This window comes from Sus scrofa, chromosome 15 (assembly GCF_054392235.1).
Source record: "Sus scrofa isolate SSC_HxYL_T2T_F1_AM1 chromosome 15, Sscrofa_HxYL_maternal_Yorkshire_Landrace_v2.0, whole genome shotgun sequence".
NCBI classification, from domain to species: Eukaryota; Metazoa; Chordata; class Mammalia; order Artiodactyla; family Suidae; genus Sus; species Sus scrofa.
Window position 1 is genome coordinate 89,521,916 of NC_139397.1, and position 22,075 is coordinate 89,543,990.

The 22,075-nt window shown below is 44.4% G+C and overlaps 1 protein-coding gene across 5 annotated transcripts in view; it reads left to right on the top strand.

Annotated features, from left to right (window-relative positions):
* Nucleotides 1-21,779: 21,779 nt before the first annotated feature.
* NOSTRIN (nitric oxide synthase trafficking) overlaps nt 21,780-22,075 on the top strand; it is a 61,447-nt gene continuing 61,151 nt past the window's right edge. For all 5 annotated transcript variants that reach the window (XM_084999385.1, XM_084999386.1, XM_084999387.1 and 2 more), the window contains exon 1: nt 21,780-21,894. In XM_084999385.1, coding sequence (XP_084855511.1) covers nt 21,868-21,894 — 27 coding nt within the window. In that variant the 5' untranslated portion in view covers nt 21,780-21,867. The remainder of the gene's footprint in view (nt 21,895-22,075) is intronic.

Below are 22,075 nucleotides of genomic sequence, written 5' to 3' on the forward strand. Positions count from 1 at the left end.
TTGGGCCACATTCATCCAAGGTACGTGTGACTTCTGCCCCGTGATTCTGTTTCTACCAACTCTACACTTGCTTCATCAGGAGCAGTGACCACAGTGCCAACAATGGTGAAAGATGGCAGGACCACCCAATGTGGGGGTGAGATGCTCCCTCAGAGCCCATCACCATAGTGACTGGAGCTTGAGCACCACACCCCTGATTAGCCCTAAAGCTGCTGTTGCCTGAGGAGGTCTAACAAAGGGCTAATAGATCTGATGGAGTTCCCCTCGTGGCACAGCAGAAACAAATCCAACTAGGAACCATGAGGTGGTGGGTTCAATCCCCGGCCTTGCTCAGTGGGTTAAGGATCCGGCGTTGCCTTGAACTGTGGTGTAGGTCATAGACGCCACTCGGATTCCGCATTGCTGTGGCTGTGGTGTAGGCCAGCAGCTACAGCTTTGATTCGACCCCTAGCCTGGGAACCTCCATATGCCACGGTGCAGCCCCCAAAAGACAAAAAAAAAAAAGAGGCTAACAGATCTGAGACAGCATTCCTAAACACTAAAGTTTAAAAATTACGTAAAGCATATTTCAGTCAAGAGTCCAGGCAGGAAACAGAAATGACTGTCAGATGGTTGAATGAAACATCAATGAAAGGACTACTTTCCGAGTCCTGGGCATGACTATGAGATCAAGCATGGGGTGGAAGGGCACCCAGAGGTCAGCAAGCGTGGGAGACGGTTACCACCCTGAGCTGTAACCAGAAGCTGGATGTTGGAGATGCATGAAGGGAAGAAGGATGCCCTGTGGGGGCTGGAAACCTGGCTAGGGTGTCAGCATCTCTGATACCTCTCTCTTCCAGCTTTCTTGTGCCACCATGGGCTGAACTTGACCAGAAAGCTGCCAGTGAGGATGCAGGGAGATGTGAGCAAGCAGAAATCAGCCTCCCACACGTAGAGCAGAGAGCTGGTGGGGATGGTGGGAGGCAAACGGAATAACCAGAATAAACCTGGTGATGTTTCTGGAGCCTCACTTAGGGCTGCAGGTAATAGGGCACAAAAACTGTTAGAGAAACAAAAGAAGCCGCTTAGAGTGGTGGGAAGGTCTGTGCTCTCAGCCATGAACATTCCCCCTTAGGAAGCAAGGTGAGCATGAAAGCACACTTAGTTTCCAGCCCTTTCTGAGCTCAGCAATCCCTGTCCCTGGTGCTAGGGGCAAAAGCTGAAGGGTTTGTGGCAGGACTCAGGCAGGAAAGCCATCTGTGGTACAAGCTTCCCAGACCCAGGCACCAGAAAGAGAAAGGCACCAGCAGAGAAAGATGCAGGCTAGAGAAGTGTGTAGAACAAATACAGCTGAGAAGAGAGGCTTTTGAAAGGGGCTGGAGAATTAATGAAGGAGAATTGTGAAAAAAATGAGATGAGAAGGTCTAAGCTTGGCCACTCATGACTTAAGTATTGAAGCTTTTTTTTTTTTGATTTTTAGGGCCACAGCTGGGGCATATTCCCAGGCTAGGAGTTGAATCAGAGTTGCAAGTGCCAGCCACAGCCACAGCCACAGCCACATCCACAGTAGTGTGGGATCCAAGCCACGCCTGCAACCTACACTACAGCTCAAGGCAATGCTCTATCCTTAACCCACTGAGTGAGGCCAGGGATCAAACCAGTGTCCTTATAGATACTAGTCAGGTTCTTGACCCGCTGAGCCACGATGGGAACTCCTCCAACCACTTTCTAGAGGAGAAGTCTGGGATCAAGGTGTCAGCAGGGTTGATTTTTTTAAGAGTTCTCCCTCCTCAGCTTGCCTTCTTACTGTCTCTTCACATGGTCTTTTCTCTGTGTGTCTGTGTCCTAATCTCTTCTTTCAAAGATAGCAGTCATACTGAATTAGGGCCCACCCCAAGGCCCTTATTTTGTCTTAATCACCCCTTTTTTTTTAATCCTTTCATGAATTGTTTTGTTATAGCAATTTCATTTTTCCAACAAAAGGGATGAAACAAAGTTTCAAGGATAGTTAACTTTTGTTCCTCCATCTTCAGCAATAAACACTCTTTCATACGTGTAACCTGTTTCTGGGGCTTTTAGGGAGATGTACACAGAATGCATAGTGGAAAAGTTACCTTAAGCACCTCTAGAAAGGTCCCATCTCTAAATACAGTCACCTTCCAAGGCACTAGGGGGTTAGGACTTTAACATGAATGGGGGGATGGACAAATTTAGTCCATAAAACATAGTCATTTCACATAGGGACAAAGAACAAACGAAATGAAGTGATTGCATGGTTCTGCCAGGGCTCTTCAGACTGGAAGATCACAGACACCTCACAGGCAGGTGATTTGAGCTAAAAGATGACTGACAGGAGTGGCTGAGCAAGAAACTTGGGTGATTTCAGGAAGCAGGAGCCTGAAACACAAAGGTTTCAAGGTGGGAACAGTCTTGTAAGTTTGAGAAGCAGTGAGAAGGCCAATGTAATGAAGCGAGGTAAACAGAGAGAGGGTGCAGGTAATGACATTGAAAGTTAGGGAAGAACAGGTCATGTAGGGCCTGCATCCCAGGGTAAGGAGGGCACATCTTAGGATAAGAGGAATAGAAAACCTTTCAAGGACTTAAGCAGGACATAGCATATTCTGATCTGTTGTCATTTTTAATGAGAAAAAGAACATGGGCTAAATAATGGGCTTCCTAACCATGAATAGAAGAACTGCTCCAACTTGGAACCAGTCAGCCATATCTACAGTGGTATGGTGGGCATCATATGACAAGGCAGTGTGATGGGCACATGGCCATTGGAAGAAAGAGAGGACCAGTCATTGCTGAGGATTCAACCCACAGACCACAAAGTGAGTCTTGTTGTAAGGATGCTGAGCTTTGGGACAGGAAAATCTTCCAGGTTCCTTTAAGGAAAGCAGCTTGAAAAAATATGACGGATTGGCAAACATCAGAAGGGGGGAACCTTGGGGAGGAGGGCAAACTTCCCAAATGAACACATTTCTTCGTGGAGTTCAAAGGCATCTCAGGGCCTGTGAATTGATGCGTGATCACAATTACCCAAATACCTCTCTGAGGAGACGGGCAGCCAACAATCACAATGCTCACAGTTTGTAGGTTTCACAACTAATGCTTGCAGCTGAGCTAGCCTGCCTGGTTTAGCACAGCACTACCCAGACAGGGAAGGTGAGATGCAGAAGAGAAGAGACCTTAGATTTCCCAAATGTGTGCAGGCACCGTGCTAAGTGCAGAGCTATTTCAACCAAGCCATCCCCAAAAGGTAGATACACCTGCTCCTTATTACTCATGGTAGTGACGTTCTATAAAGTCAGCATGAATCACTACTCCTATGGGAAATGTCAGGCCAGGTTCCTGTGAGCCTCTGGGCACAACATTGTGAGTCATCAGCTGATCAGTACATGACTTTGTTTTACATGCACTTTTTGGTTTAAAGAACTTTATGCAATATATACTGTTAATTCATTAACACTGAACTGCTCTGATTCGACCCCTAGCCTGGGAACCTCCATATGCCGTGGGAGCGCCCCAAGAAATGGCAAAAAAAAAAAAGACAAAAAAAATTTATATTTTGGAATATAGGTACTACTCGAAGATATCCCTTTCTAATTCTTTTCCTACATTTTACTGTCATCTAGGATCTTGAAGTATGATTGAAATACTATATGATGGTGCACTACTATGCATTTCTTCCCAATTCTGTGTTCAGTGACATTAAATGGGCAGCTTGAAATCAATTGTGGTGGGGATATCTATGGAAACAGGCAAAGCCTGCAAATTGAGTCTTTGTTTGTTTGTATGACACCATTGTTAAATATTTACAGTACATCAGGATCGCCCATAACCTACAGATGTAGAAACTATGGCAGAAAGAAGATAAAAAACATTTTCTGTCTCTGAGCTACTAAGTAGAAAAGGTAAGATCTGACCCAAGACCTGAGTAATTTCAAAACTTATATGAATATCTTCCTAGTACATTATGCTTTTTCTAATATTTGCCTTTGTTTCTGAAGACTTGGGATTCCATATTTCTACTGCATTTGAATTGCCCATCGGCTTTTTCTCATCATCCCCTTTAATTTTTCTTATGGGTTTCAAATTTTTACCCCTATCAATTTTTACCCGTTTTTTCCTCTTTTCAGCATTATATACTTTTTAGTGCTCTCAACTACATCAGGGGATCTTCTTAGGGAAGATTCTCAATAAACCTAATACATCAGTGATTGAACTTAGTTTTCCAAGTTCACTGCGTTGTTCCAGTTCACAAAGCACACACCTCCCTCCCCAGCATAACCCTGGGAGATTTTGTAAGGGCAAACATGTAATCCAGAACACGGATTTTATTTTTTTTTTAATTTTTTAATTTTTTTTATTTTTATTTTTGTCTTTTTGCCATTTCTAGGGCTGCTCCCGTGGCATATGGAGATTCCCAGTCTAGGGGTCGAATCAGAGCAGTAGCTGCCAGCCTACCCCAGAGCCACAGCAACGCGGGATCCGAGCTGAGTCTGCAACCTGCACCACAGCTCATAGCAACGCTGGATCCTTAACCCACTGAGCAAGGCCAGGGATCGAACCCGCAACCTCATGGTTCCCAGTCAGATTCGTTAACCACTGCGCCACGACGGGAACTCCCAGAACACGGATTTTAAAAGGAACCAGTTCAAGCAGTACAATACCTCAACTCTCTGCAGATTAGAAGGATAGAAGCTATCTAGGTAGTGGAACTAGTTACTTAGTGATCTGGGTTTTAAGACTCAGCTCAAAATCTCATAGGGAAGTAGAAGATGTGCCTCAGAGGGAGGAAGTTATAGGAAATAAAAGGGCAATCACCAGCCCTACTTTTTTTTTTTTTTTTTTGAGTCATAGCAATTAACTGGATGAATCAAGATTAAACTCCTAGTTCCTATTATTTTTATTGACTCAAGCTTTTAATAACTACCCAATAAGCTGGCCAGCAAGAAATACGTAGGATGCCAGGCCATTTGGAACGAGATCACCAAAGATGAGTTCAAAAGCATCCCTAATGTTTATAAAAGTAGTGTTTTTTCTCTCAGTTGAGGGCACTAGACGGTTCACAGCAGAAGGCCCTGACGTACTATACTTTGGGTGCTGTCCCTTTCTTACTCACATCACTTCCAAGTCATCTCTGAGGACACATAAGACAATTTACGCCATGCTAGCTAAAACGACACAGAACTACAATGCTAGAGAATTCAATAAAATTCACATCAATATTAAGTCAATGCGTGTCTTGAGCATCAATTCTCTCTGGGATATTCTGTTAGGCATTGTGAGAGACATAAGACAAAGAAAAAGCTACTGAACTGAAGGAGTTCTCAACCTACTTAAAGAAGCAGGACACAAGCAGTGGTTATTAAAATGGGTCAAGATAGCTGCGAAAGAATGATAGTTATTCCATTAGGCAGATCAAACTTTATGATAAAGTAAAATGGTTCGAAAATTGTAGTTACTCTACATATATAAGATATTATTATCACCATCATATGAAATATACTGTAGGATAGTAATTGCCAGAAAATTTCAGAGTAACGAGAAGTTGCTTTAGGCTCAGAGAAGAAAAGGTTTCAAGAAGAAAGCCAGCAGGAATGGATAGGATTTGGATGAATCAAGTGGGAAGAGGAAGGGCATTTGAGACAGAGGGTACAGGAGAACCAGTGAGTAAGCCCTTAGCATGGCCCCCCTGGCTGTTAGGGGCCTGAACCCTCTCACCTCTCACTGCATCCTCATTCCTCCCCATGCTCTCTCTCCACGTGGCTCTCAGGTCAGTGGTCTAGAATGCACCATGTTGCGTTATATCTCCAGCACTTTGGCCAGGCTGCTCACTCTGTCTAGAAGGCCTTTTCCCTCTTCTCCATCTAGCTAATTCTTGTATGGACCTTCTGCTAAAAAGCTTTAGTCTCTTGGAATGTAGCAGTCTTCCTAGGGAAAAAAAAGGGTGCAACCACTTAACTCCATCAGAGTTCTTATCACTACTGTCTCCACTTGATTGTAAGCATCGTGGAGGTAAAGACCTTCCTTGCTTTTTACATCTGGATCCTTAGCCACCATGCTTGCTACATAGTAAGCATTCCCTAAACGCTTGTGGTATGAATGTATTTACAGAAATAGGAGCTTCAGGAAGGTGAATCTGTTTTGTAAGGGGAAAATGAGCTGATTTTTACATTTTAAATTGAAGCCGATGCAAGCGCATTCATTTGGAAATGTCTGCCCCCAATTAAAAAGGGTACCATTATTATTTCCGTTTTTTCAGATAGAGAGACAGATGCAGAAAGAGGATAAGAACCTTGATAAAGTCTCAGAGCCAGAAAGTAGTGATGCAGATAACTTCATCCGAGCTCTTAGTCATTGCTCTGTTGCCTACTGAAGCAGAACTTTGGGAGATGCCTACCTTTGAGGGATACAAGAAAGAAGAGAAGCCAACAAAGATCTCACTGATAACAAAGATAGGTGTTAATGTTAATGAAGACCTTTCCTTCTGCCCCTTTCTCCCTCCCTTTCCTTCTCTTCTCTTCCTGAACTGGGCAGTCCGTCCTAAAGCCTGTAATGGCACAGAGCAGGGGGGTATCTATGCAGGTGAGGGAGTCGTGATGGCCCAGAGTCACGAACTGGAGACCAACTGGGCTTATGGAGGAGTCTGAAGAGGGAAGACAGCACTGCTCGGAGAAGCAGGGTGGGGTGGAGCGGGTGTCCATATGAGCATGAGGCACTGAGCCTGAACAGGGGGGGTGAGGCCCTCCCTGCAGAGGAGCCTGGCATGGGCAGTCAGAGTGACTGCGGTGGGACACTGGTTACATGCAGGGGGGATAAGTCAAATACATAATATATTAAGGATAAGAGGAGCCAGTTTCTCACTGTTAGAAAAGGGAATTAGAAATATGGAGGGGAGAAGACCATATGAACTTAGCAGTATTGGATTAAAATTATAAGTACCTAGAGAAGTTGATTTGCGAATTAGGTTCCCACTTCTCCATTGTTTGGCCGCTGAATCAAGTTTGTGCTCTTCCAGTCTCAATAATAATAATAATAAATAATAATAATACTAAGTACCCCTGTAAACTCATGGTTTTCAATATAGAGTGATATCAAGATAAATACAAGTATGTAATGAATACAACAAATAACTATGTAGATAGATATCAAAATAAATATCAATATGCAAGTGGTGAAGTGTAAAAGTATGCTTCTGGGTATATGTGAGTGTATTTATAGTCTGTATTTCCTAGGTGTCCACCTCAGGGTCTGGAATCAGTGACTCCCCAGTGAGCACAACTAGTGACCCAGGTCTTGGTTACTAAATCCATCTTAAATCCATTCTCCACTAACAGGAACCAGGGATCCTTGAAGAAGTGGCTACACCCAGGGCTGAGGCAGGAAAGCACAGGATGGAATGCAACAGCCTGTTGAGCCAGAAAGCAAAGAAATGCTCAAGGAATGACGGGAAAATGGTAAAAGGCACAGAACAGAGTCAAAGGGGCTCTCACTGGTCTAATTTAGGACATTTTGTGCATCAAAATTAGTAATAGTAACAATTATGATGCATTAAATAAAATGGGAAAATGGGGGTTCATATAAATCAGTAAATGAATAAACTGAAAGTTTAATGAGGAATGAAGTGTTTACATAGTTTCAAGGTACATCCCTGCAACATATTTATTAACCTCAATGGCAAAAGTGGTAATTTTGCAGCAGAGAAGCCTGACAGATCCCATCTTAATTAGGTAAACTCCATCAGTAATGGTACAAACGGAATCTTGAGCCACTTGATTGGATTCAATAGAAAAGCAGCCTCACTTCTGTGACATTCCTGCCAAAGATGCATGACCTGAATCTAATCATGAGCAAATACCAGATAAATGCAAATTGAGGGGCATTCTACAAAATAATTAACATGTAATCTTCAAGTGTGTCAATGGCATGAAAGTCAAGCAAAGATGGAAGAACTGTCCCACAGTGAAGGGGACCAAAGAGACTTGACAACTGGATGCAACACATCATCTTGACCTGGATCCTGTTGCTTTGGAGATCATAATGAAGACAATTGGTGGAACCAAGGAGTAGATGGAAGTAATGAATCAATGTTAATTTCCTGCTTTTGATGGTTGTACTGTGGTTTCCTTGAAGAATGTCCTTGTTTGTAGGAAATACACACTAAAATATTAAGGTATGAAAAAAGAAAAAATTATCTGTGCTGAACTTGCAGTTTCTCTGTAACTTTGAGATAATTTTTAAAAATCAACATATTTGTTTTGAAAACCCTAATAATGTCTCAAATGAAATTTCCAAATATTTAGATGCAGCAAGATTTCATTTTTAAAATGAGAATGCCATCTTTGAGTTCCAAGAGCAATAAGATAGTATGAAATGTCTCAGCCTATTAAAGGGAAATTCAGTGAAAGAAGAAAATGCATTAGCTGAAACATCTTGAGAATCCCAAATGGTTGAGTAGAATAGTCATGCCAGTTTTTTGCAAGTTTTTGAATTATAATAGTTGTAGTTTTCAATGTTTTATGTGTATAATAGGTAATCATTTGTAATCACACTTTATTTTCTTATGCAATAATAAGTTAAAAATGATTATGATAACAGTAATAGCAAACAGTGTTTACTGAACATTTACTACGTACATTCTGCTATTGTTACGGCGGGCGGCTGCCCAGCAGCCCTGCGCCGCAGCCTATCAGCTCTGGCGACAGCCCTGTGGCTATAGTGTACCAGCTCTAGCGACAGCCCTTTGGCTTTAGTGTACCAGCTCCATCAGCCCTGTTGGCTACAGCCTATCAGCTCTTTTACCCGGCAAGAAACCAAGCAAGCACTCGGAGAGTTGGAGAACTCGGGTTTATTATGCCGGCAAGCTCAGAGGAAATCGCTCTCCTGGAGTCTGAGCCCCGAAGAGGGGTTTCCCAAGGCTTTTATGGGCTAGTTCTTCTGGATCCGTGCTTGGTGGACTAGAGTGAGAACTGGCAAAGTAATAGATGCAGAAACAAGTTTACAGAAGCAGATGTGTGGGAGAGGGGTGGTTGGGGCAGTTGGCTGGACTTTGCTCAGTCGTCATGGCCTGGGGCTCTCCTTTCTACTTTTTTATTGACACATTTTCTCCTACACTATGAGGTATATGGTATTATTACTTTCATTTTACATATCAGAAAGCTTAAAGGGATTAAGAAAATCCCCCCCCCCATTAGCATAGTAGTGTATAGGACAGCCAACTTTGCATCTAGATTTTTCACACTCCAAAACCTGCACTATTAATTCCTGCCCTAGTGCAGCCTGTGCAGGCCAGTGAGAAGGGAATCTTAAGGGAGGATACCAGAAGCCTAGGCTTCATTCTAGATCCGTTTACTCCTAATCCAACTCATCACTAAGTCCTCCTGCTTCCATTTTAAAACTCTACCCTTTCCTCCCTTTAGTTAAGGACAACTATTCTTCTCCTGGTTCCTGGCAAGAGGCTCCAACTCTCCTTGATTGTTATCAGGTCCTTTTTTTTTTTTGTCTTTTTGCCATTTCTTGGGCTGCTCCCACGGCATATGGAGGTTCCCAGGCTAGGGGTTGAATCGGAGCTGTAGCCACCGGTCTACACCAGAGCCACAGCAACATGGAATCCGAGCCACTTCTGCAACCTACACCACAGCTCACGGCAGCGCCGGATCCTTAACCCACTGGGCAAGGCCAGGGATCAAACCCGCAACCTCATGATTCCTAGTCAGATTCATTAACCACCGAGCCACAATGGGAACTCCAAAAGTCCCTTCTTTAGAGTCCCCATATTGCTGTCAGAGTGATCGGTCTAAAGTGTACATCTGAATATCACAAATGTGCTTAAAATCTTACATGGAGAAAGACTCCTATGTGGTTCCAATTATCTTTGGGTTAAAGTTACCTAAGCTTCCTACATCTCTGAGTATCTCTTCAGCCTCAACTACAAGTTTCCACTCAAACTGTGTGCTCAAGGCTCTGTTCTGAATACACCAATACACACTCTCCTGGGCACAGACAGTGAACAAGTGCCCTTCAAGCAGCAGTGAGTGTCACCATCTTTTGCCAGTGCTTTCTGACCTGAGTTGAGCAGGATACCTTTTTGGAATTCCCATCACATTTCTATAAAGACCTCTTTCATATAATTTATCACAATGTAATATAATCTCCCTTCATCACACTGAGCTCCTTGAAAGAAAGGGTTGGAGTTTATCCATCTTTGTGTCCCTCACGGTACCTGGATCAAAGAGGGTGCTACCTAAGACTGAGTGAAAGAACAAATCGGCATTAACAAATTTTCAATTGCGTAAGATGCTGCCGAGAAGCTAAGTGAAAGAAACAGTGATTTTCAGGAGAACCACTTCAGAACATCTGTGGAAGAAACTGAATAAGGGGTTAAATAATTTGAGTTAAGAAGGCAGAAAAATCACTTCAGAAGCGTTGTGGGAGAAGCTGAAGAAGAGGCTAAATAATTTGAGTTAAGAAGACAAGAGGGGAAGAATTTTAACAAGTACACGAGAGCTGATTGACCCAAGCTAAATTCTGAGTTAACAGGTTTCTGCCCTGTGCGCCCTCAATCCCAGGGTTGTGCAACGGCTCAAAAAATAAATAAATAAAAGGTTTATACTTTCTATTTAATAGGTAAAGCAGCACACCATACCAAATTCTGAATGTAAAGAAGTGGTAAAACTCCTCCCCCCCCCCCACCTCCTCCTCAGCATGCCCATCCCCCAGCTCCTCTGTTCCTGCTGCACTTGGAGTGCTTCTGTTTTCTAAGATTCTATCTTTATAACCCGGCAAGGATTTATAGGAAAAAACTGTAAATTGCTGATTTATAATGCAGAAATATAACCAAGGTGGAAAAGGCAAATAAATCCTGTGTGGCACTTTCTTTACATAAGCAAAAAAACCAAACTCACACTGTGCTCTGGAAACAAAAGCAACACTCTGCTAGATATTCCAGAGTGCATTTTAAATGAAATCTGTCAGACTGATCCTAGATGAGCTGAGAAAAAGTGGAAGTCATGGCACGTCATCGTCATACTAACATAGGTGATCAAATGAAGATATAATGTAATTTAGACTAATCTGCATTGGTAAAATATCTTTCTTATGCTTTTTTTTGAGAAGTCAAGCCATAGGTCATGGCTTGTAGGATGACTTGATTGTTAATTAGCTGTCCGTTAGTTTTCATTTGCTAGGGCTTACCGGCGAAAAGTAAATTTACACTAATTTGTTTAATGCAAATTAATCTATTTGAGTTCATCTTTATTCTCCATTAACACCTGGAGATTTTAAATTAATATATATGAGAATTGGATGCACACAAGGAAAATTCAGGCCTAGCACAGTGAATGCAGGGCTGGCTTGTGTTTCTAAAGTTAATTGTGACCATTTTGGACTCCGATTTAAAAATTGGGTAATTTTTATGAAGTGGAAAGTGGTAAAGTGTTTACTTTGTGCAATTTTTAAAACCACAAGATAATTAGTACAAACTGAGCATAAAAGTTACCTTAGATGCTACAAATTAGGCTGGCTGTTAATGGCAATAATAGCCATGTGTATCCCCCGCCCCCTCTGCCTTCCTCTGCTCCTGCTACAATTTAAAACACTCATTAGTATTTTTAAATTAGATAGGTTTTTTTCTCATCCCGAGGCTTTGGGCTTAGGTATAGTTTTTTAACGTATGCATTAAGATAAGCTTTAGAAATGTTTCTTCCAGCTACGGAGAGATATGGAAATTAAGGAAACTAATCACTGCAGCTACCAGAGCCTAAAAATAAAAAGCAGTTTAGTCCGAATGAGATGGCTTCTGTACTTCCTTCTGAGGGTGATTGATGGAAGTGATGTCATGCCTTTTAAATAGTGTCCTTGGATCTCACGTGCTTGGACTGACTGCCAAGATGGTACTGGCCTCTGTCAAATAGGCTAAGGAGTAGGCTTCATCCAAGCGTTAGAGGCTTCAAGTCCCCTTCAAAGAGATTAAACCCCAAAGCCTCTGGCCGTGTTTCATTGTAATGCCCCCTTCCCTGATCAGCCTGGGTGGCTCACTCCCTGCTAGAGGAGGAATGTCACTCATTCCTCATCCATTCCTCACCCCGCCACCAGTCACCTTATAACCTGTTCCCCATGCAGATGAGGTATCCTGCCCAAGACCAGTCAGAAGATCAAATCAGGTCTCCACTCAGGTCACATTGTGGGGAATAAAGACTATGGCGGAGTGAGCCTGGACCTCTTGGGTTTTTTTTGTTTGTTTTTTGTTTTTTTTTTTGTCTTTTTGCCTTTTCTGGGGCTGCTCCTGTGGCATATGGAGGATCCCAGGCTAGGGGTCGAATCGGAGCTGTAGCCACTGGCCTACACCAGCAACGTGGGATCCAAGCCGTGTCTGCAACCTACACCACAGCTCACGGCCACTGAGCAAGGCCAGGGATCGAACCCACAACCTCGTGGTTCCTAGTCAGATTCCTTAACCATTGAGCCACAACGGGAACTCCCAGGGGCCCTCTTGTTTTAACCTGAGCACACACTGAGACAGAATACTAACTCAGGTAGTCAGTGTAGGAACATGGGCTCCCATACTTCTTTTGATATGAATATTGATTAACATTTATGGCTTAAGGGCTCCAGGGAGTAACACCTCCTCAGGCCTTGTTTTATTAGGGGCACCTTCCCCACAGACTTTGTTTACTAGAGGAAATGCACATCTCTAGCCCACTCCTCAACTGATAAAAGAAATGAGAGGAATGGTGACTTAATCTAAGGAAAGAAAAAGACAAACCCTAAAAACCCTTCTCCAACCCTGAAACCCCTATTGGACAAGGACTGATAGGTAATTGAACAAGGCCAATGGGAGAAAACCACATCTTTCAGGACCCTATCGTAGTGTCTCTCCCCAACTTTAAGAAATAAAAATCCCTATAGGACAATAAAGGGGGGGGGATCTTCCCCCCACACACACCTCAGCAGCCCTGGGAGCTATTTGCTTTACTTTAATAAAGACTTTGCTTGCTTACTGCCTGTGTGTTCACGGAGTTCATCTTTCAATCGCCATGAACAAGAACCCGGATTCCGGTATCACTTTCTCGTCAATAAATTTGTAAAATGCCCGCTGTTCCAATGCTTTGTTGTGGTGACACAGGTACCGAGGAAGCTGCGACCTATCACAAGACTGGGAGCGGCAGTGGGGGGGGGGTTATGTCAGGTGCATGAGGATGAGGCAGGAAGTGGCCAGCCTCTCTGCCCGATGCTCTAACCCCTGGAACCCAGCAACCTGGCCAAGCCCTCCTGCTCACTCGTCATCAGGCACAGAGGCCAGTGCTCCCCAAGGCCAGATGCTGTCCTTTTGCATTCTTCTTGCTGTGGATACGGTAGAGATTGTCTCAGCTGTCCTTGGCAAATTTTGCAGCACTTGGCTCATTGTAGACTCTAGCTTTCCCAAATTTATTCTTAGCATGAAGCCATGCTTTGATTTTATCCTTAGTCCCAAGACTCTTCTTATCTCATGTTTATATATTTTTAACCAACAAATCTTCAAGAAAGTTCTCTAAATGGCCCCTTGGGATACTTCTGGTTCCTTTTCAGTTTCCTGCTTGTCAAGGCCATTTTTAAATCAGCATGGCAGAGCCTCCCAAGGGCATTTGGACTTTTCCCATTTTAGAGTTCCTGCCCAGAGGTCATACTTATCTCCCCTCTCAGCATTTTGAACTCTGCTTCCTGAGAGCTGAGGCTATGGGCCTACCCTGGAGCCACATTCCCTGTCTTGTGGATAGAAAGGGGGTCATTTCCTTAGAGTTGAATTCGATTAAAGGAAAAGAATTATTTATTGAACAGTTACTTTGCGCCACATATTTTGTATGTAGAGCTTTCTGAGTAGTGTAACATTAAACTACTAGCCTCGACAAAATGGGATAAATGGATCAAAAGAAGGGCATGCAATGGATAGCAATAGTACAAAGCCAAGAGTGTACAGTGTCTGGGGGAAATGACGTTGAAAATCAATGAAAGCCCACAAAGCCAGCATAAAGGTAGAAGGAATTCCATGTGGAAGGAACCAGTGTTATGCAAAGTCCTGAAATTATGGACGAACAAGGCCTGCTCTCACCATTTCACTTATCAGTTCTAACTTTTACAAAAATTCAATAAACTGGGGAGTTCCCATCTTGGCACAGTGGAAACGCATCTGGCTAGGAACCATGAGGTTGCGGGTTTGATCCTGGGCCTCACTCAGTGGGTTAAGGATCTGGCATTGCCATGAGCTGTGGTGTAGGTCAAAGACTCTGCTCAGATCTGGCATGGCTGTGGCTGTGGCTTTGGCTGTGGCTGTGGCTGTTTCTGTGGCATAGGCTGGTGGCTACAGCTCTGATTGGACCCCTAGCCTGGGAACCTCCATATGTCAGGGGTGCAGCCCTAAAAAAAGACCAAAAAAAAAAAAAAAATCAATAAGCGTAATTGTTAGCCTTTTAAAAAAACTGTCGTTTGTCTTACTTGATCTCTGAAACAATAGATATTTGTTTTACATGTGAAAATTACATAGAAATGTATGACCTAGAAAGAAAGAATCCTCCATAATCCCAACCTTCAGAGATATACTACTATCTGCCTGGTGTATGTGGATCTGGATCATTTTTACTTATATATGTACCAAACTAGAATCACACTCATTTTTTTGCAACCTGTTTCTGAGTAGCTATAACTAAATATTTTATACTCTAGCCTCACTGTTTGGATGTTTTGTATCCCATTGTCTGTGTGAACTGGAGTTTGACGCTTGCCAGAACTTGCCATCAGGCTCAAAATGGATTAAATCATGAGCCTTTGCAGCTGCCCACCTGCAGCACCCCCTGAGTGGTGCTCAGAGTGGAAATTGGGAGTCAAGTACTCCATGCTCTGGGAAAACTGGAAGAACAGGTCTTCAGATAGTCAGGGTTTTTTTTTTTTTTTTTTTTTTTTTGGCTTTTTGCCATTTCTTGGGCCGCTCTCGCGGCATATGGAGGTTCCCAGGCTAGGGGTCGAATCGGAGCTGTAGCCACCGGCCTATGCCACAGCCACAGCAATGCAGGATCCAAGCTGAGTCTGCAACCTACACCACAGCTCACGGCAATGCTGGATCGTTAACCCACTGAGCAAGGCCGGGGATCGAACCCTCAACCTCATGGTTCCTAGTTGGATTCGTTAACCACTGCACCACGACGGGAACTCCCTATTTTTAGATTTTATGTGCCCAATTCTTGCATCTCCTAACATCTAGAAAAACACTAAAATCCTCATATCTAGAAAAACGGTGATGCCTGATCCTTGTGACTAGTAGCAACCTTCAGGAGATCAGCAGCAAACTTTTGTAAAATGTTCCCCTTCACCTTTATCATATACACCAGTATTATTTCCCCTGCCTCTTTGGGGTGGTATTTCACAGTCACCTATAAATGCAGCCACCTCCAAAGGTGACAGCTGGTTGTCCTGCAGGCTGTGAAAACTCAGGATACTGGCCCTGATAGCAGAGGCACATATCAAAGGAATGATATCAGTGAGCCCAGACCTCTTTTGTTCCTGCTCCCTGCCCTTTGTTAAAAAACCTCCTGTATATCCTAGCTCCCGCCTAGCCTCCTAGGAGCAGTTTCTCAGGGCTACCCTGAGATCCTGTCTCCCTGGCTTAAATCCTAGTTTTGCTCCAAATAAAACTTAACTCTCATCTTTGAGGTTGTGCATTTTTTTTAAGTCAACAAGTGGCAGCGTAGCATAGTAATGAAACGCAGAAGCACTGGAATCAGATAAATCCCAGCTCTGCCACTCCGAACTGTGTGACCTTAGGTAAGTCACGTAACCATCCTGGACCTTGGTTTCTCTGTATATTAGAAGGATCAGAATAATACAGATATATCTCAAATGATTTAACAAGTCAATATTAGGAGTTCCCTGGTGGCTCAGTGGGTTAAGAGTCCCGTGTTATCACTGCTGTTGCATGGGTTCAACTCTGGTCTGAGAATTTCCAAAGGCCTAGGTATAGCCAAAAAACCCAAAAAACCAAAACAAAAACAAAAAGAAAAAAACTTCACTGAATTTTGCTTTTAAAAATAAAATAAAATAAAAAGTTAATATTAGTAAAGCACTTAGGATAGCACCTGACACAAGGTAAGCCCTCTAAGTATGAGCCCATAACAGCATAAAGCATTTAACCAGCTCTCTGTTGATGGATGTTTATGTTATTTCTGATTCTTTGCATGCTTTGCTACTAAAGAAATTTCTAAGGCAAGTTCTGAATTGCCCTTAACCTCTGTTTCATTTGGACTCGTCATTAACTTGTTGACACTAACATCTGCTTATAAGCACTGAACAAATATGTCCTCATATTGTTAACTCCCCTTCAAGGCAGCAAAAAATGGGGTAGGCTGGGTGCAGTGGACCTGATAGCAATGGAGTAGACACAGGTAGTTGTAGAAGTCCTGATAAAGGATTGCATTTAAATAGAGAAAATTAGTTAATAAATTGCTCAAGAAAACCATCAGCACAAGGCAGGCTTGCCTTGCCAGACACAGGGTGAGTGATTCTAATTTAAAACCGTAGGTTTGGAGTTCCCATCGTGGCACAGTAGTTAACGAATCCGACTAGGAACCGTGAGGTTGTGGGTTCGATCCCTGGCCTTGCTCAGTGGGTTGAGGATCCGGCGTTGCTGTGAGCTGTGGTGTGGGTCACAGATGCAGCTCTGATCCCGAGTTGCTGTGGCCCTGGTGTAGCCGACCCCTAGCCTGGGAACCTCCACATGCCACAGGAGCGGCCCTAGAAAAGGCAAAAAGACAACAACAACTACTACTACTACAAAAAAACAAACAAACAAAAAAAAAAAACAACCATGGGTTTAAGTCCCAATCTGGGTTTAGGCTGGGTTCGTGTCCTGGCATCTGGGTTCAAGTCCCAATCTGTGTTCTGGCTAGGTTCAGGCCATTAATACTGTCAGTTTCAGACTGGCTTCCAAATCAGCCCACTGCAGATTTTCTTTCTGCAGAGAGGTCATGCCAGGAAGGCAAATACTGAGCAGAGACTGGGAAAGGAAGCAGGAAGATGGGGATCTGAGTGGCTGAACAGTAAGTCAAGCAGGAGGTTTGGATGGGAAAGAAGCCAGAGAAGGAGCGCAGGCCAGAAACATATGGCCAGAGACAGACCTGAAGCAGAGAACACAAAAAGATGCCTTGGGCACCAACTCTTAGAAAAGTATAGCATACATTCCTCAAAATGCTTCACTGTACATAGTTCTCAACAACCTGTACATGCAACTGAGGTGATGTTCATTTCCATTCCAAAACGACAAGGCTTTTTGCCCTCTGGCTCACACGGGAACTCAGCCTCCTCCTCCCACTCTCCCTGATCCATTTCTGGGAGTCAGGGATTGGGAATTCTCATCTGCCCAAGGACAAACTGACTCAGGTTGGCCTGCTCTGACCTCCTTGCCAAGGTGCCTCTCTGACCACAGCCTCAGGTGCCACAGACACCTTGGGGAACCTGCTCTCCTACTTCCTCCCACCCCCACCCCCCCCCCACTGCAGGGCAGGGGCTCTTTGCTCTTTGCTGATTGGCAGAGTGTGTGTAGGCTGGGATGTGGGGTCAGAGGGGAGACCGACCCTGTCTCCAAACCCATGTCTAGAGTCTTCTGTAAACTTAACTCCTCTTATTTCTCTCCCTAACTCCATTCTCTGATGGAATACCAAACATGTCCCCTGAGACTAAATTGAGGAAAGGGAAAGGTCATACTTCAGTCACCCCCTCCAGGGTCCTGTCTGCCTTATCTCTCTAGTCACCCAAGAACAAATACTGACTGACCATTGCAGTGTTACTGAATGTAAAACGAATCCCAATTCTCTGCCCTTTTCTGCGTCGGGGCCCTTTTCTACGAGCCCTTCAGCTCCTCCCATTAAGAAGTGGGGTGTCCCCCACCCCCTTGAATTTAGGCTTCCTCCACTCATTCCCTTGGCTCCTCAGTCTGCCCTAGAACAGCGTGGGTGAGATTTCTGGCTGAGGAATGCTAGCTTCAGCCCAAGCCAGCCACCCTCCAGCAGAGCCCAGCAGAGCTGCCCAGCCAAGATCAACAGGGATTTGTAAGTGCTTTTGCATGAGTGAGGCCAGGAAGAGCTGAAGAATCACCAGCTCAACCACACACTTGTGGACTAAATAAAGTCCTCTGCAGCCACTGGGTTTTCTGTTTATACAGTGCCGACTTAAAAAAATGCACAACCTGAAAGTTGAGATTTAAGTTTTATTTGGGGCAAAATGAGGATTTAAGCATGCAAGACAGAATCTCAGGTAGCCCTAGAAACTGCTCCGAGGCAGTGGGGGAGGAGCTAGGATATATAGGAGTATTTTTCAACAAAGGGCAGGGAGCAGGAACAAAAGAAGCCTGGGCTTCAGGCCTTTGATATGCACCTCCGCTGTCAGGGCCACTATGCTGAATTTTCACAGTCTGCAGGACAACCGGCTCTCACCCTTGGAGGTGACTGCATTCATAGATGACCATGACACTCTTTTTTTTTTCTTTTTGTTTTTTCTAGGGCCGCACCTGTGGCATATGGAGGTTCCCAGGCTAGGGGTCAAATCAGAGCTGTAGCTGCTGGCCTACACCAGAGCCACAGCAACTCGGGATCTGAGCCATGTCTGCGACCTACACCACAGCTCATGGCAACGCGGGACCCTTAACCCACTGAGCGAGGCCAGGGATCGAACCCGCAACCTCCTGGTTCCTAGTCGGATTCGTTAACCACTGCGCCACGAGGGAAACTCTGATATTCCTTATCCTTAACTACATACAGACCAGGTTGGAACACCACCCAAGGAGGAAAAGAGGGAATATCAGGTTATAATAAAGGTGACGGGGAGGTGCATGCAGCACACAAACATTTTGTAAACGTTTGTTGCTGATCTCCTGAAGGTTACTGCCAATCACAAGGAGCAGACATCACCACCATGAAGGATTTTAGTGTTTTTCTAGATATGAAGAGATGCAAGAATTGGGCACATAAAATCTTCTCCTAAAAATATCTATCTGAGGAGTTCCCGTTGTGGCACAGTGGTTAATGATTAGACCCCTAGCCTGGGAACCTCCATATGCCATGGGTGCAGCCCTAGAAAAGACAAAAAAAAAAAAAATTAAACCAACTATCTGAAAACCTGTTCTTCCAGTTTTCCTAGAGCAGAGTGCCTCACTCCTGATGTTCACCCTGAACTCTGCTCAGGGGGTATTGTGGGTTGGCAGCTGCAAAGGCTCAGATTTAAATCCATGTAGAGGCTGATGGCAAGTGCCAAATTTCAGCTCACAACAGCAACTAAGACAGCCCTCGTTCTAGCCTCCGAAATCAGAGTTTTGTTGTAGATTCAACACCCTTTCAAAAAGCTCAACAACTAGCCTACTATTCATTCTCAGTATACATTCAGCCAGGAACCCCTGCTGTTTTTCCCACAGTTTGTGGGAAGGATATTGTAGTAAATGGAGACAGTCTTGTCTCTCCAAGAGGCCTAAAGGAAAGCTAGCCAGCCTGCTGGGAGAGACACACATGAGGCGTACAGGTGTGGGAATGTCCATCCAACCTCCCACAGGACCGCAGAGACCAGATTGGCTTGGTGTGCTGGCACTTCTTGTGGGGATGGGCAAGGGAGGCCAACCTCCCTGTTCTGAACTGAGTTGTGCCTGAATTGACACCAAGCACAGCAGGAGTTGGGGGAAGACATAGGTGCCCCGGGCTGAGGCACCAGCCAAGTCAGCCTACCCCCTCTGAAGGCAAGAGGCCCTCCGGCGGGAATCTGAGACCTGATTATTAACCTCTTTGAGAATGAGGGTGCCTTGACTAATTCTAGCCCCTTGATAACATGTGCTCCGTGTTAGCAAACTCCAGTGATAAAGTTCCTTTGCAAAAGCTCAGGGGAGAACATTATCAGTTGTGTAAATGGTGCCCCTGACCAAGGATCCTTCTTCTCCTCTCAGGTTACAGGGCGAGTTTTCTTCCCTCAGTGTCTCTTCCTCTTCATGTGTTATTTCTGGGGACTGTGAAAGGTGCTTGTATATCCTTAGGTTTGTCCAGGGAAAAACAAGACTTAGCTCTAGGCTCTCGCCCAGCTCCTGGAGAGACATGACTAAGACACGACGAAGTCTTCCCCGAAATCACGTGATCCAATGTCAAAGACCACCCCACTACCCAGGAGAACGGCTACACGTCTGTTCCTATCCTACCAACAATTCTCCCAAACGGATTGGTCTGTTCCTTTTCACCCTATTTACATAAGAAATGGCCAATCAGCTTCTGCACAGAAACCCCCTTTCTTGGCACTCACATATAACCTCCCTGCTCGAAAGGCTGGCACCTGACCTCCCTTTGTGAGTCAGCCCAGCAGTATACCCTGCTCATAAAGTCTTTTATGCCTGGGCTCCGGTCTCATGCTTTTGGCCGACCTTACATTTTGGTGCCAAAACCCGGAACGAACCTAACACACACCAAGGGCAGGTAAGTGGAGTCTGTCACCTGGGTATCTCTGGAGTGTTCCCCTGGGCTGTGTGGATGGAGCGCCTTTCCGGCGGGAGCCCTGCGCTTACCTGTCTGCCAGTCTGAGCAAAACTGTCCTTGGCCCAGAAAATGGTGGTCACAGGGCCACAGGCCATTGGCTGGAAACCTAAAGATTGATTGACCAGCGAGGTCACAAGAGCAGAGAAAGCAATAAAAAAAAAATTGCTGTACGCTGATCTCTAGTTCTATTTATACTTTGAGTGATTAAAAAACAAACAAACAAAGAAAAACAGGTTGAATGTTCAAAAGTCCTTCTTAACTTCATGGCTTAGCCTTTGATCCTGTTGGGCTCGTGACGGAGGTTGGGTTGAGTTAGGCTTCTGGAGATGGTTATTGTATGCCTGCTCCCTGATAGGCTTTTCTGGACATTTTCCACTACAGTCCTGGTTATATAGGATGGTCTTAATTGTGTGCTACCTTGGCTTTGGGGTGACTTGGGGCAGGGGGAGTGTTGACTTGGTGTGTGCAAGTTAGATAAGGGAGGCGATTTGGGTTCTGGGCTCAGGATTGGTGGGACTGCATATCAAGGTGATAGTTATAAGCACTTTGTTACTTCTCTAGGAATTAGCTAACGCTGAAAGGGGTGGTCCCTCCTCCCGCATTCAAAAGGCCCTGGTGTGTCAAAGCAGAAAATGTAGAAAATAAAAACATCCAGCAACATGGATGGGCCTAGAAATTATCATGCTAAGTGAAGTTAGACATATGGACATGAACATCCTATGGTATCACTTATATGTGGAATCTAAAAAAAGGATTCAATGAACTTCTTTGCAGAACAGAAACTGACGCACAGACTTTGAAAAACATGGTTTCCAAATGAGACAGGTGGCGGGGGCGGGGAGGGGGGAGGATGGCCCGGGGGTTTGGGATGGAAATGCTGTAAAATGGGGTTGTGATGATCACTGTACAACTATAAATATAGTAAAAATTCACTGAGTTAAAAGCTAAATAAATAAGTAAAAATGAAAACATAATTAATACCGTAAGCTGAGAGAATACACGTCCCTCGACCGTCAGCCCTGAGTGACTGAATTACCAGGAACAAGTTATAACCTCTGGGCTTTCTTTCAAGGCCACACAGTTCAGGACTTGTATTCTGACCCCTGAATATTTGCAGAAGTCATTCTCGCAGTCTCACTCCAGCTCTCTTGACCCGGAGCCATTCTTTGCTTTTTCAGGAAACAAACGTGATTAAAGTCCAAGGCTGGGACTTCCTCCTTGGGGTGTTTGACAAGGGCTGACGTACTCTGGGCCCTTTGAATCCCGGAAATTAAGGACACACCCAACCTTGGGTGCAGCATCCTGAGAGCCGGAGCAGCGTAGGTAATAGGACCGAAGCAAACAACATTTCAACATGAGGGACCCACTGACAGATTGTTCGGTGAGTAGCTCAGTGTGGTTTGTGTGCCTGTATGTGAGAGGGCGGCAGCTCAGGAGTAAATGCAAACATTAATGGATTTTAACTTAAGAAATGTGAGACACTCAGAAAGCCAAACGTTTCGATATTGGTACTGGTACAGAAGTCTGTGGTTTTTCTTTGGTTCATTTTAAAACAGAGCTCT